The sequence below is a fragment of the Ipomoea nil genome, unplaced genomic scaffold (genome assembly GCF_001879475.1).
Source record: "Ipomoea nil cultivar Tokyo-kokei standard unplaced genomic scaffold, Asagao_1.1 scaffold2165, whole genome shotgun sequence".
NCBI classification, from domain to species: domain Eukaryota; kingdom Viridiplantae; phylum Streptophyta; class Magnoliopsida; order Solanales; family Convolvulaceae; genus Ipomoea; species Ipomoea nil.
Genome location: NW_017618593.1, coordinates 1,690,510 through 1,706,577, shown reverse-complemented (window position 1 = coordinate 1,706,577; position 16,068 = coordinate 1,690,510). Strand labels below are relative to the sequence as shown.

General features: G+C 32.0%; 1 protein-coding gene and 2 long non-coding RNA genes across 7 annotated transcripts; 2 read left to right on the top strand and 1 right to left on the bottom strand.

Moving 5' to 3' along the window:
• Positions 1–4,135: 4,135 nt before the first annotated feature.
• On the top strand, positions 4,136–5,007 carry LOC109149948. The gene is made up of 2 exons (XR_002049046.1): positions 4,136–4,217; positions 4,819–5,007. It is a non-coding gene; the product is annotated as an uncharacterized LOC109149948 (long non-coding RNA).
• Positions 4,459–4,822, bottom strand: LOC109149949. Its single transcript, XR_002049047.1, has 2 exons — positions 4,639–4,822; positions 4,459–4,566 (listed from the first exon to the last, which is right to left on the bottom strand). It is a non-coding gene; the product is annotated as an uncharacterized LOC109149949 (long non-coding RNA).
• Positions 5,008–5,830: 823 nt separating the features above from the next.
• LOC109149896 (F-box/FBD/LRR-repeat protein At1g13570-like) lies at positions 5,831–10,355 on the top strand. Of its 5 annotated transcripts, XM_019297895.1 has the most exons (6): positions 5,831–5,993; positions 6,143–6,244; positions 6,854–7,653; positions 7,789–7,950; positions 8,096–8,257; positions 10,066–10,355. In XM_019297895.1, the coding sequence occupies exons 3-6, from the start codon at positions 6,862–6,864 to the stop codon at positions 10,096–10,098; spliced, it is 1,149 nt and encodes a 382-aa protein (XP_019153440.1). In that variant the 5' UTR covers positions 5,831–5,993; positions 6,143–6,244; positions 6,854–6,861; the 3' UTR covers positions 10,099–10,355. The 5 variants fall into 5 exon arrangements, 4 of the variants coding, with proteins under 4 accessions (XP_019153440.1, XP_019153436.1, XP_019153438.1 ...); XM_019297891.1 differs by lacking the exon at positions 10,066–10,355 and having other exon boundaries at positions 8,096–8,606; XR_002049022.1 differs by lacking the exons at positions 6,854–7,653; positions 10,066–10,355 and having other exon boundaries at positions 8,096–8,606.
• The last annotated feature ends 5,713 nt before the right edge of the window (positions 10,356–16,068 follow it).

Genomic DNA, 16,068 nt, shown 5'->3' with positions numbered 1-16,068 from the left:
CCCCCCACCCTCGTTAAACTTTCAAACGTTTTACAAAACCATTGAATTTGCACAGACGCAAAAGTGTATATGCACTTACCGGACCAACCCAAAGAAAAGACAAAAACCCAGACACCTCCTACCTTGCCTATTAGGTAGGACGGTGTACGCACAGGCAGGTGTCCCTTTACGCTGCCAAAGTCGCTCAATTAATAACCATTCGAAATAACCAAGAAGATGCACAGACATAAAGGTGTTTATGCATTGACAGGTACAACCCAAAAAAAAAAAAAAAAAAAAAAAAAAAAAAGCCACGGACACAATTTATTTTGTCTATTAGGTAGTACGCCGTACGGACGGGCCAATGTATCTTTACGATTAGGCCGTTAGATAGACGGGTATCGAACACCCCCCACCCTCGTTAAGTTTTCAAACGTTTTACAAAACCATTGAATTTGCACAGACGTAAAATTGTATATGCACTTACCGGAACAACCCAAAGAAAAGACAAAAACACAGACACCTTCTAACTTGCCTATTAGGTAGGACGACGTACGCACAGGCAGGTGTCCCTTTACGCTGCCCATTTTTTATGTTCAGCTATCGCCCACCACCCAACCTGGTTCAGTTCTTAACCATTTCGGAAAAACAATGGAAATGCACAGACTTAGAGGTGTATACGCACTTACCGGTAATGCTAATACCCATTTGCTGAAAGTCCTAAACTGTTGCTCCTGCCATCAACCGCGAAGCCTTCACACATCTACCATTGTTAACGCTAATTAATTCCTTTAATCTTTTTAATATTAGAATCTTTTAATTTCCATCCTCAAAAGCATCAAAAAATGCTTCATATTCCATTAAAATTATGTCCTTAAATAAATTAGGCTTACAATTACTAATATAACCTTAACATTGATAATAACTGACATTATTTCTTTTAATCTCAACCATAGATGAGAATTTAATCAATGGGTATTAGTGGGCCTCATGGTCTCATCTATTAGAGGGGGTGCACCAGATCCAAAGCCTATATATATTCTGGATCAGCTGAGGACCTATCCTTAGGTGAGGACTAATCTGATTCTTTTATTTACTGTGATTTAATTATATGCAATGAATTTAATTTTCCGTACTCATTTTGTTGTGCATTTGTACTCAATTTATTGTGCCTTCATTCTTAGTTTGTTGTGCATTCTGTGTTAGTTTGTTGTGCATTCATAGTGTGATTGTTGTGCATCCATTCCACTTTTTTGGGCAGGGCGTTTTTGTTTTGTCGTAGCCTTTAGATCACTCAAAATGGATGATCTAGATTAGTCCTAACGTCCAAGGATAAGTCCTCACCTAATCCGAAACATATATATATATATATATATATATATATATATATATATATATATATATATATATATATATATATATATATATATATATATATATATATATATATATATATATATATATATATATATATATAAACTAAGGGGGGTGTATTCAATCATGACTTTTGTAGAGTTTTAAAGACTTTTAAAATGATAGATTTTAATAAACTTTGATTGACTTTCATAGAGTCGTTCAAAATTTTTTAAAACTTTATAAGACTCTAAAAAAGTCTATATAAAAAACATTCATATACTTTTATAACTTTTTATTTTAAAAAGTCTACAAAAGTCATTGAAATTCTAAATTGAATACATCCTTACAAACTTTCAATGATTTTGATTCTTATCATTTATATAATTTTCTTACAAAACATTTATAATATATCATAAAATTTTCTTATTATATAATTCTTCACCCACATCAACATTCTCAATATTATTATTTATCTCCATAGTATGTAGATTGAGACTTATATGCTAATTACTTATATATATATTATTGATAAACATAAAAAAAATTATTTCATTAAAATTCATAACAATATTGAATAATAAAATTTATAATAAAAGAATTGATCAAATAAAATATTTAAAAATATAATTACAAGTTGCATAAAATAAAAAAAAAATAAAATTTAATATTTATAACATATATATATATATATATATATATATATATATATATATATATATATATATATATATATATATATATATATATATATATATATATACTTGATAGATTGCTAGGCATCACGCAAAGAACTATTATTTGCAATAAGAGACCCCGAACAACAAGAAGGTACTACTGTTTGCAACCTCAAATTGTTGTTGCGAACAGTAGTTCGCTATTCGTAGTAACTTGTTAAAAATTGGAAAAATATATATTACGAATATAAACATAAAAAGAATAAAAATCAAAATATATAAGTATTTATATGAATATTATGAAACATATACTAAAATTTGATGATGAAAAATTTGCTTTGTTCATGTATTTAGGGAGAATTAGAGAAAGTTAGGGATAAAAATTAATTGAAAAAAATAAAAATCAATATAAACATGCAATAATGAAGTAAAAATTATATTATTTCAAATTTTTAGAGGAAGATTGTAAAGTTTAGGAGAGAGAAAATAAATTGGTAGAGTTTTAGATATGAGGAAAATATGGGATAATGAAGGAAAAATTAATTTTATTAAATTTAGATAGGTTTATAAAGTTTAAATAGGGAGCAGAACAGAGTTTAAATAGAGAGAAAACATTCAAAGTTGTTAGAAAGAAAATTTTGAAATCTTGGGGTTGTTGGTTGGATTTTAACTATTTATATTTGAGAAGGAAAAGTCTACAAAAATCTTAAAATTAAAAAGCCTACAAAAGTTCATAACTTTTTGAATACCACATGACTTTTAAAGACTCTCTAAAAGTCTTAATCGAATACCACACGACTTTTAAAGACTCTTTAAAAATCTTGATTGAATATCACCTGACTTTTAAAGACTCTCTAAAAGTTTGAATTGAATATCCCCAAACTTTTAAAGTTCATAAAAGTCTTTAAAACTCTATGAAAGTCATGATTGAATACACCCTTCTTAGTTTCATTCGTTTATTTTTGTGTCCGGAAATTTGTTTTTTTTTATTTAGGTTTTTTCGGTATTAGGGTTTTAAATCTCTGGTCCAATAATTTCTCTGGAAAATTGAATTTGAATTTTAACCTTCACAAAATTGATGTCAAATATAATGTAAAAAGTTTTTTTTTTTTCTATAAAATTGGCAGTCAGTTTATTTGGTTTTTTTTTTTTATTACCTCAACATTAAAACTATATATACACACAGAAAATGTTAAAAAAAAAAAAAAAAAAAAAAAAAAAAAAAAAAAAAAAAAAAAAAAAAAAAACTAATCAAAACAGTGGATCACATATTTGTAAAATAGAATTGCATATTTACTATATAGGTTTAGGCAAGAACAAAAAATTTCAGTTTAAAAATCTAAGATTCTAACTATAAGTTACAAAATTTGTAACAGTGAAATAAATTGATAATTATGAGTATTTATGTAGGTTAAAGAACCCCACTTTTAAATTCAAATTAAATTAAATCACAGAAAACAGAAAAACATATACAATTAGAATGCAAAGGAAATATAAAAAAAAATTGAAGAAATAAGATTTAGAACAATCGATAATTAGTGACACTAAATATAAAATTAATAGAATGAAAATAGAACATAAAGTAACCTTCGTATAATTAAATATACAAATATGATGAAAGTCAAGATTTATTGATGATTTGAATTTCTTTCAATTGCATATTTTTTCCATGTTTTTATTTCTTTTTCGGTTGGGAAGGAGGAAGGCTTTAGTCGAGAAGTGATCTGATTACCCACTTTTTAAAGTATATATCAGAGTTTTCATTAAATTTACGGTGGCACTTACATCAACATCTCATTAGATGGCTGAAATTTAAGTTAGAATATTGATTAAAACTTATAAACTTCATTTTCAACCCAGTTTGATATATGTATTTTGTTAATTACCTATCTCTAATTTCAAACTCCATTTTGATTCATACATTTATGTGTCTGTTTTCTGAATCATCATGAAACAAAATCAGCCATTTTTGAATTTATCCATCACAGCCTTGGTCCAATATTGCAAAATGTTCTCGTTAACCTTTTGAAAATTAACACACCCTAGTGGACCTTTTTAACATGTCTAACTTTCTTACTTTTGTTTCTTAATTGATTTCTTTAATGATATTCAATCTTTTCTCCTTTTTCAGTAACTGGCACTGAGTACAAAAAGCTTAGTAGTAGGAGAAAAGATGTTGGAACTAAATGTTGCCATCTTTATCAACAGGTAAGTGAAAAACTTGGCACTTTTATCTATTACTTTATCCTAGACTTGGCCATAAATATACTTGCAATGTGAAATTTATGTAATCATAGACTTGGCCATAAATATAGTATCTACAACTAAGTGCAGACTGCTACAACTTGTATTTCCAATTTGTTCCTATATTAGGATTTCTTTAATAATAAATTAATAATATATATTTAAGTGATACATGTCTGTGTATTTGCATGGAAAAAGCACCATAAAATCATAAATAGCTTACTTGAAATTAAAACAACCATTACATAAAACTTTGAAATGGTTAGCTACTACAACAAATGCAGTTTCCCGAACATAAGCTTCCAAAAACAACCTTAAAAACAGTGAAATGGTTAACAATAACTGCAACAAATGCATTCTTCAAAACATAACCATAAAAAACAACACTAAACACATAGCACAATGTCCTTAAACTACCCTATATTACAAACAGAACAAAAATAACGTAAATAGCTTGTAAAAATCAAACAAAAGAGAAAGAAAAATGATAATGTAGCATTAACACACCACCTGATTTCGGAACACACACTCTTGACTTCTGATGTGTTTTGTCTTTTGCTTTCAGTCACAACATGGTTCCGCACACAGCGCAACCTAATTGCCTTCGCGGTTTGCTGAGGATGCCCAGACGGCCAGACATGGTCTCCGTTCTTTGCACAAACTTGTAATTTTTTTCCGCTTTGTGTTTGCAGAGGGTGAAGTCTCTGAATATGTATGTATATATAAACATGGAACTGATGTAGTGAAACTCTAATAATCATAGCCACGCAAGCTTGCATAAATAAATAAAAAAAATCACTCTGCCAACAGCGCAGTAGGCCACTCCCATACCTAGTTGCTTACAACTACACGTTTCCTATCAGGTAATAGCCCACTCCCCTACAAATCTGACCCACTCCCCTAAAATTTTGGCCTGAAAGGATACGGTTCTGATTGCAGCACATTAACTTCTCTCTACTAACTTAAAAAAAAAAAAACATATACAGTGCCGTTTCAAAAAACTATAAAATAGTACAAAAATAATTCCAAATTATATTCTAAAATCATGGGCGGGAGAATTCAGCCAAATCTGTTGGGCTTTTTTATATATAGGATAGGATTATATATATATATATATATATTTATTTATTTATTTATTTCTTTTTGTGGATATCTAAACATCATATATTGATTAAAGAATATCTTCATTATATATATATAAAAGAAATAGAATATGTATTAAAGTTATCTACAAGTATTTTAGGTATTTCTAATATAATTTTACACTAACTTTTGATTGTTATAATTTGATATAACAATGTAATATTGTCAAATAAATTACACATTTATAGATAGGACCCCGCAATTCATTTATTTTATATAATGAGTTTTATAAAATTTGTTATACTTAGCTTATTACTAATAAATAATACTATATTAAGTTCATTTATATAAGTTTTAATATGAAATTATAATAAAAATCTCATTGGTTATAAGTTATAATTAATAGATAATACTATATTTATTAATAATGTAAAAAATATTTTTACAATATATCGCAGGGTCAAATACTAGTATATAAAATATTAAAAAAAAATTCCATTTTCTAAGTTCTTCAAAGTCGAAGTCCGAGCCCGGAAGTGCAAACTCAACGACGCAGCTTTCTCACTGTCTCGCCTACACTGCCCAGCCATAGCGAAGGTTTGGACTTTGGATTCTCAAGAGTAGCTGTTGGCGCCGCACATCAGGCTAAAAATTGAGGTATTAAATTTGAGCATTCGCAAATTAGCAAAATTAGGGATTTAGGGTTCTATATAAACTGTGGTAATCTGCAATCACAAATTCACAAGTTGTTTAATGCCTGGATATTTGTATTGTCGAATTTGTTGGCGACCGGGCAACGGATTCAGCCTTTGAGCCCTGAGGAATTTCACAAAGGGAGGCTTTGAGTGGCAGAATTTCATTCTCTCTGTAATTTCTCAGCTCACAAGGTTGCTTTTACTGCCTTCAATGTGAGTTTTCAATTGATTCTTTATTATTTACACTATTGGGATTTCCTCTTCTTTCTTTTTGCTGGTTTAATTATGTGGGGGAGGATTATTGATATTATATGTGCTGCGTTCCCCTGTGTGTATGTATACATTCTTCCGCCTTTCCTTTCAATCCCAGACACTAACTTCATACTGTCATATACTGAATTCTTTGAATCTTTAGGCATTAATGTTCAATAGATGTTCATATATAGTGCTATTGAAATTGAATAAACCGATTTCGATATTGCCGCCTCTCTCCGTTTCACTGTTCCGATCACAGCTTCTTCTCAAACCAAATCTGCTGCTTTCCCCTATGTGTATGTATATATTCTTCTGCCTTTCCTTTCAATCCCAGACACTTAACTTCATACTGTGATATAATCTTTAGGGATTAATGTTCAATAGATGTTCATAGTGCGATTGAAATTGAATAAACTGATTTTGATATATGATTTTTTTGTGTTTTCTACTCTGCAATTGGGTGCCCTAATCCTTTTGTATTCCAATTTAATTACTATCACCAAGTACACATTTTAGGATTTTGTTCTAATTTTAATTTGTTTCTTCTTTAAATTGCATATGTTGAAGTTATGTAAATGATGTCGGGGAGAGACAGAATCAGTCAACTTCCTACAGAAATACTTGACAATATTTTGAGATTATTGCCGATCGTAGAAGCTGCTAGAATTGCCATTTTGTCTACCATTTGGAGAGATTGTTGGTCCAATCTCACCCAACTTAACTTCGATGATCACTTCTTTGCTTATGTTGGGAAAAAATATTCTGCCAGTTATAATAGCACATCAACCTGTATGTATGTAATCGACAAAGTTCTCATGCGGCACCATGGACCTATTCACAAATTTGTCTTGGATTTTAAGGGTGACATATCAATCATCGGTGACGGGCCTAATTCTCGGAAGTTTGACTTCGATCAATGGTTCCTTTTTATCACTCAAAAAGGTGTTGAAGAAATGAGCATTGCTTTCCCAATTCCAATAAATTTTGAACCAAATAAATGCTTCAGGCTCCCAAATTGCATATTTACTTGCTTAACTCTCAAGAGGTTGGATCTCAGCGGAGTATTAGTTGCACCAACAATAAATGCCCCTTGCATTTTTCCGAATGTCACTTCACTTAGTTTTGACGGTGTTGTCTTTGGTGCTATTAATCTAGATTCTGTTTTAGATGTTCCTATGCTTGAGACTCTCTTATTTAGCCGATGTGAAAATACTACATCATATTTCGACATTAAGGCTCCAAGGCTCGACAGTTTAACAGTCAAGAATTATTACATTGACGACGATACCAACGTTTACGATCCTATTCTTCCGATTAACTTGGACTTGTCATTTATTCATACTCTTTGTATGGATTTTAATTTCACGGTATATTTGCCACAGTACATCTTCATCTTTTTTTTTTTTTTTTTTTTTTTTTTTTTTTTTTTTTTTCGGACTATTATTTATTTGAAATATATTTCAGGAACTAATCCATTTTTATATCTTTTTTTTATTTCCAAGCCTTTTGTCGTCAGCGAACTTACTAGATGGGGACCAAAACTAAATGTGGAATGCCTGGAATTATCATATGTCGATTTTCAAGATGATGAACGCTTTTCTGATTTTATTCATTCATTACGAATATGCCCAAAATTACGCGAGCTCGATATAACGACTGTATTGGTAATCTTCATTTTCATTGATAAATTATTTAATGAAATTCTAGTTGTTCTATTATTGTTTCGCATTACTTATTACAATGTTATACTAGTGTAAAAGATGAATTGATTGAGGCTTTTTTTTTTTTTTTTTTTTTTTTTTTTTGAAGTTTTATGGAGAATTCACTAAATCTATACTTTGGGAGGGAGTTCAAAGTGCGGCTAAAATGCTTAAAATGCTTCACACTTTCAAGCTTAGATCATTCAATGGGTCGAGGTCTGAATTGCAATTCATCAAGATGCTACTTGCTTGCTTTCCCGCACTTGAGAAGGTTGTCATTATTCGTCGGATGAAGTCTGATCCCAATGAGGAGTTTAAAATCATGCAAAAGCTTTTACATTTTCCTCGTGCATCAAAGAAAGCAAAAATCGTTTACAGATAAGCATCGTATTATATTTTTGTTGAATTGAATTATGCATCCCCTTGATTCACTCTTTAAGTTCAATATTATGTAATGTTCTAATGGTTAGCTTGAGTATCCATACTAGTTGAATCTTCTAGCACACAACCTTTTTTTGGTTTTGAATTAATCTTATGTTGCTAGCTAGTTATCTACAAATATGCCAAAGGGAATGAAGCTATTTTATTGTGCTCTATAAAAATATAAGAATTTTTATTTTCAATAATGACAGAATGGCATCATTCCTCCAAGATGAATTGTGTAGAATGCAATAGAAGAAAATGCAAAGACATGTACATGAAAAGTTTTAGCATACACCATATTGCTTCAATTCTAATCCCCTCTTTTGCGTGGCATAGAGACTATTTAATTGCACAAAACTTTGAAACTTTAAGTCTAGACTCTAATAAGCAAATATTCTCAAATTATTATTATAACATAGTAAAAAAAATGCCATTCATTTGCACTCGCCAATTGGGTCCAGTTGCGAATTTGCTAATTAATTAATTGCTTGTAAGGCTAGATATGTTGGATCAATAGTGGAATACTCGTTTGTTTCAGTTTTATAGAGAGTAAAATAGGATTGTGGATTTCCTGGCAATTGTCAAACACCTATTTTTCACTAAATGGTCTTAGAGTACTTTCCTAGCATCAAATTCTTCTAGAGGATCATCTTTGCGTGGATCAGCTCAGAAGTGTTATTACATGATTTTCTTTCTTTTTGAGGTTTCCACTCTTCCTTTGATCGAAAAAGAAAAAGAAATTACATACTTCCATCACCTTTGAAAGTTCTAAAATAGATCAGAATGCATTTGTCGGAGTCTATTTGAATTTGGTTCATAAAGATTTATTTTGTTTTAAAATATTACTCCCTCTATCCCATTTTATCTGTCCTATTTACTATTCATTGGTCAAATTAACTATTTGTTTTTTGTTCGTTTACTTTCTTTAGTATTTTTAACTTATTTTTTAATTTGATTTTTTGTGTTTAATAGTACTTTTAGTGTAGTTTCTAAATATATAAATTTTGTATACTAATACTAATCTTAATATTATAAAAAATTGAATTACAAATAACTTCAGTCAGGTCTCGTTAACCGAACCAGACATGTGGAGAATTGCGTGTTTAGTGTGTGTAAATGAAGGGAGAATTGCGTTTTTAGTGTGTGTAAATGAAGGGAGAATTGCGTGTTTTTTGTAATGGTAATTGTGGTTTAGTGTGTGTTGTAGGGGTAATGTATGTGATTGTTAAGTGTTTGTGTATGTGCATATGTCGTATATTTTTCTGTGCAGTTATTTAAGACTTTTATTGTTCCAAATTAGAGGCCAATCACTAGCTTCGTCTTCCCGGCAGTTTATTGTTAGTGTGTGCATCTGATATGTCTGTCTGGCTGTTGTACTGAGGCCTATAGGGCTATAGGTCATTAGAAAAACACAGTCCATATCCACGTTTCATGTGCATTTTTGTGAATTTTAATGTGCCAAAAATTGTATATCTGAAACTTTTTGAAGCAAGCATATTACTGTAATTGTTTGCATGTTAGGTATCTCGGGCTGTCTTTTGTACGTTACCAAAAGGCCAACTGTGAAATATATTTTCTTGATGTTTTTTTTTTTTTTTTTTTTTTTTTTTTTTTTTTTTTTTTTTTTTTCCATTTTCTAATAATAATCATTTGCAGCAAAGAACTAGAAATCCAAGAAGCAACCTGTAGAGAGAACGACGGGCTCTAACACCAATGACGATTTGTAGAGCTGACAGTAGTAGTTTGTGCGCATTTGTGGTGTGAAAAGTGTGCATCCGTGGGCGTACAGGTTGTAAGTTGAAGTGTGCAATTATGAATAAATATTTTCTGTAAATATGCTTGTTTAGAAAATTAATAGTAGGCTTAAGTGTGCAATACTAAAGGGGCAGTACGCCAGTATTCGTGGTGTGCATTTGTGTTAAAGTCATGTGTGTGATTATTTGATGGCATCAAATTTTATTTTCCCTTGTCTTAATGTGCATTCATGAGAGGCCTGCAATTAGCAGTTTAGAATGCTACCACCAGAAAACGTATATGTGGTGAGGGACGCATGTCGTGTTTTGTTTCCGATGTTTATGTGTATTAAAAGTAATGAAGTTAACAAATGCACGACCTGAGTTTTCCTACAAATTGCACCATGACAATACTGCTAATTTGCATATGCTAATTTGAACCAACAAAAGTAATAAAGTAAACAAATCTACGGTCGGGTTTCCTACAAATTGCAGAATCACAATATTGCTAATTTGAATATGCTAATTAATGGAAACCACATCATATTAGGATCACAATGCACAAAAGAATTTAGTGCTCCTATGTAGGTTGGATATAGATTTATTTTCCAATGTGAAACATACCAAACGACCACATATCTAAAATTTATAAAACAGCCAAGTTCAACACACCAATGATGAATGGATGATTGGAACATACAAAAAATGATAATAAAGAACTATTAATTTAATCCAACATTACGAACGGGCAGTTACAGCTATCATGATGTCCTCTAAAAGGCCGAACAACATCGCTACACGTTGGCAGCCAATACTTTGTCCTGTCTGGAGAAACATCCATCTACACACACAAACAATGAAAAAAAAAACTAAATTAAATCAAATGCAAATCGCACAAAATACACTGCCACCATCATTCCCACAAAATTCACTGCCACCATCAACCCCACCACTACAAACACAACATACTAACATGACAAAAGAAAAAACAAAAGCAACTACACACAACACTAGTAAATACAGTCGCATGCCATAAATGCACAATCACAGTAAACAACAACGCACACAACTGCAAGGCAAAAAATAACACCACACGACGGAGGCTACTCCCATGACATCTAGACCAACCTAACAAAACAAACACACACATCCCAGCAACACATTTCAGAATCTACCAAGCCCACCTACACAGAATGAACACGCCGAAATGCACAGTCCCACCATTTACACATCTATCCTTGATTACCCAGTTACAATGAAACACACGAATAACCACCTCAAATTCCCATTTATGAAACAATGTTCTCATCCTCTAGCACTAACCCACTCTTAAAGTTTTTATAAACTGAAAGATAAGAAATTAAAAAAATCATTACAAAGACTTAAAGTTTTAAGCTGATAGAGAATACGTACTTGGCGACACCATTACACATACGGAAAATAAAAAAACACACAAAAGCGGGACATAAAAAAATAAATGTCGGCGAACCCAAAAATTTTCCCGGCAATAATAACGCAAAGCAGAAATGTGACACAACATAAAAATCATCAACAGAGGAATTTAGGAGAAAATCCAAGCTTACCTTAAATACTAATTCTTTAAAAAAGTAAATGATCCTAAAATAATTATAACCATGTATGAAAAATAAAACAAAAGACCAAAAAAACCCCAATCCTACCACCGCGTGACATTTCATAACAAAAGAAAGAACAAATCTCATCCACATATCAACCTTAATCAACGTCCATGATTCATCCACAATTCTCATGTAAGAAAGTATCCTAATTTGATCATATATATATATATATATATATATATATATGGTAATAAAAAAAAAGGGTCAAGTAATTGGTATCTAAGGGTAACCTCAACCCAACAAGTTATAAACCGCAAATTATGCTGTGGACTCGTGTCCACAATGCATTGTGGACACGAGTCCAAAACGACGTCGTTTTTAGGGAAACGTGGTATTCCAGTTAAAAAAAATTCTGATTTTGTCTCGCCATTAACGGCGTTAACGACGTTATTCGTTTGTGGAATTATGAATGTACAGTTATTGAATTATGAATTTACAGTTATGGACTTATGAATGTACAATTATGGAATTATGGAATTATGAACACAGAGCTCTGACATTATGAACTTACAATTATGAACATATATTGATAAAATTATGAACATAGAGCTCTAAAATTGTGAACATAGAGCTTCAAAAATTATGAAGTTACAGTTACGGAATTATGAATGTACAGTTACGGAATTATGAATGTACAGTTATGGAAGTATGAATGTACAGTTATGGAATTATGAACACAGAGCTCTGGCAATATGAACTTACAATTATGAACATATAGTTATAAAATTATGAACATAGAGCTCTAAAATTGTGAACATAGAGCTTCGAAAATTATGAATTTACAGTTACGGAATTATGAATATACAGTTACCGAATTATGAATGTACAGTTATGGAAGTATGAATGTACAGTTATGGAATTATGAACGCAGAGCTCTGACATTATGAACTTATAATTATGAACATATAGTGATAAAATTATGAACATATGCTCCTATAACGAAGCGGTCTGAAATTTTTAAAAAAATGGTGGAATATAACGGTGCCACTAACGACACCGTTACCGTGTCCACAATGCATGCTGGACACGGGTCCATAGCATAACGAATGGTTATAAACTTGCTAGGTGAGGTGGCAACAAATTTTTTTTTTTATTGCCACGGTTTAGCAACCTTTTAACCCACTATTTTTACGGTTAGCTGCCATTTAGCATCAAAAGCTATTTTTAAAAAAAATATTTTATTTTTAATATATGTATTTATTTATTGTAAAATATATGAATTTATAATTTTGATATGAAGGTGGACCGTTTTTGAAAGTGAAAAAGTATTGCACGAAAGAATATAAAAAAAAATAGTGAAATAATTTTAAATTTGATGATGTGGGTGTAAGACTTACTTTTAAAATTAAGTGAGATACACTTGCAAGATAAGGATAGCCTTAGGTAAGAATGTAGCGCACATCACTCATTATTATGCTATTATAGTTAAACTTTAGGGTTTTAAGAGTTTAATTTTGGAAATGTTGGCATCTTTTGATTGCCTTTTGAAATTAAAATTCAAATGATTAAGTAATACTAATATGTTATCAAAAAAAAAAAAAAAAGAAGTAATACTAATATTAACAAGGGATAAGGGTCAAATAGGCATTCAACTATAAGCCAAAATGCAATTAGCCCATAAACTAATAAAAGTTCCGATTAGACCCTTTATTTCTTTACTTGTATATAATTAAGTCTATTATTTTTTAAATTTGTACAATTAGCTCAATTTGCATGTAAACACAAGGTAATAGCAGGTAAAATTAATTTAAAAAAAAATTACAAAAAAGAAAAAAGAAAAAAAAGGGTGGCTTCCATGGCCATTTTCATAGTACCAAGAAACGTCAAGAATGAAGACATGAAAGTAACTGTTGAGCACATGCAGTTGAGGGTGATGAAGACCTTCACTGTCGGCCTGTAAATTTCCTATTCCAACAAAGACGATTTCTTCTAGTATTACTATTACCACTTCCACTGGTGCCATTTCCTCCTCCTCCGCCGCAGGATTTGGCTCGAATAGGCTGCGAAAGCTCTTGAAACTCCGGGTAATCAAAGTCCTCGCCCGGGGTATTGAACTCAAGGAACGTGTAGGCGTCGTTGCCGGTGTTTGGCTGCGATGCAATGTCGCAGAGATTGTTGACCTGCGAATCCATCACAGGAACGAAATTGGAAATGCGAATTGGGGGAAGGGTTAGGGCTTAGGGATTGATTCAGAGAAAGATATAGAGAGAGAGAGATTAGGGCTGAGAAGACGATGGTTGACCAGAGAAGGGTTGCGATTAATAGATACAGTTTTGCGTATGTATAGGTAAGCGCTTCCGGCAGCGGTTGAAGCCGAATTGAGCTGAGGTCACGCGAAGGAGGTATGACAACGTAGAAGCTGGTCATGGCTGGACGGAGAAGGCGGTCGGTCATAGGAGGTTTTTTTTTTTTTTTTTTTTTAATTAAAAATATATTTTTTACTTTAATTAATTTTTAAAATTAAAAATCAAAAATTTTTTTTACCTTGTAAAGATTAAATATAGAAAATATATTATATTAATCTTTCTACCTAATATGTAGCCTATGTATATGGAATGAGAGATTAATAGAATATATTTTCTATATTTAATCTTTACAAAGTAAAAAATTTTTTGAGTTTTAATTTTAAAAATTAATTAAAATAAAAAATTTATTTTTAATTAAAAAATATATCAAGAGTTTTTTTTTTTTTAATAAAAAAATACCTATATTACAATTTCATTTCTTCTTCTGCGTACTCTTCTTCATCTCTCTCCCTGCACACAGTGCATTTCATGGTATCAAGAGCTTTTTTTTTTTTTTTTCTTCTTTTTGTTAAATACTCATCATGTCCCAACATTCATCCAATACATCATCTCCCACAACTGAAACCTTAACTCCTTCCATTGTTGTACCACCATCAAATGCCACCCATGTTGATATTGAGAGCCCTTATTTCCTCCATTCCTCAGATGGCACAGACACTACTCTTGTTGTCAACCTTCTCAGAGGCATTGACAATTATTATCCTTGGTCCCTTGCAATGACAATGGCCCTAAAAGGAAGAAACAAGTTCTGTTTTGTTGATGGCACTCTTCCTGTGCCACCTGCAACCGATTCTCACCATGCTCGTTGGCATCGAGTAAACAATATGGTAATGTCTTGGTTGCTAAATTCCATCCATCCCTCACTCGCCCACACTGTTTTATATGCTCCTAATGCTGCTACTGTCTGGGCTGATCTCAAAGAGCGTTTTTCTACTGCAAATGGTCCTCGTATTTATGATCTTGAAAAGGCGTATTGCAACCATCAGGCAACAAGATTATTCTATTGCAGATTATCATAACATCTTATATGAACTATGGGATGAGTTGACTCTGCTTGATCCTCCACCAGTATGCACATGCTCAGCGCGGACGGCTTATGCTTCTCAAATGGAGCGGCGCCGTTTATTCCAATTTTTGATGGGTTTACACGAAACATATACCCAAACACGCAGTAATCTCCTTCTCAAAACTACCATGCCAACCGTTAAAGCAGCTTATAGTTTACTACTCCAGGATGAGACACAACGGACGATTTATCAATCTGATTCTAGCAAATTCTGTAGCTTTGCAAACTAATGCACATGGTAAGTCTTCTTTGTCCAGTAATGTTCCTTGGTCCTCTGTTGTTCCACCAACAGTTGACACATCAATATTGGGTAAATACCCACCACCTCTACAAATTACTGGCCAAACTAATGAGATGACACCAAGCTTCGCTAATGTTGCCCACCAACCATTTAATCGATCCACCCAAACTCGTTCAAGGCCGAAATGTACACATTGTGGACTACTAGGCCATACCCAACAAGTATGTTATAAGCTTCACGGGTATCCTCCAGGGCACAAGTATTACAAAAAAGGCAATATCAATGGCACCCCAACATCCACTCCTACACCTCCACCACCAATTACAGGTTCCATATCTTCAGACTCAATCCAACAATTGCTTCAACTACTTCGTGAGGTAAAAGAACCAAAGGCGAATCTTGCTGGTATGTCTCTCACACTTGCTTCTATTTTTAATGCATCAACTGAATGGGTTATTGATACTGGCGCCACTAATCATGTGTGCTTTAATTATTCTCTCTTTAATTCACCACCTATTAGTGCTTGTCATATGTCAACTATATCAGTTCCAAACGGAGATACCGTAGCCATTCATGGCCTTGGCAATACTACAATATCCAATAATTTAACTTTGTTTAATGTTTTGTATGTTCCAAACTTTAAATTCAATTTATTATCTGTGCACAAATTGGCCAA

Bases quoted from the DNA above. Each gene is read 5' to 3' on its own strand.
- LOC109149896 (XM_019297893.1), top strand. From the start codon at position 6,862: ATGATGTCGGGGAGAGACAGAATCAGTCAACTTCCTACAGAAATACTT. The intron at 7,654-7,788 runs GTATATTTGCCA...TTTATTTCCAAG, and splicing joins GTATGGATTTTAATTTCACG to CCTTTTGTCGTCAGCGAACT. The intron at 7,951-8,095 runs GTAATCTTCATT...TTTTTTTTGAAG, and splicing joins TCGATATAACGACTGTATTG to TTTTATGGAGAATTCACTAA.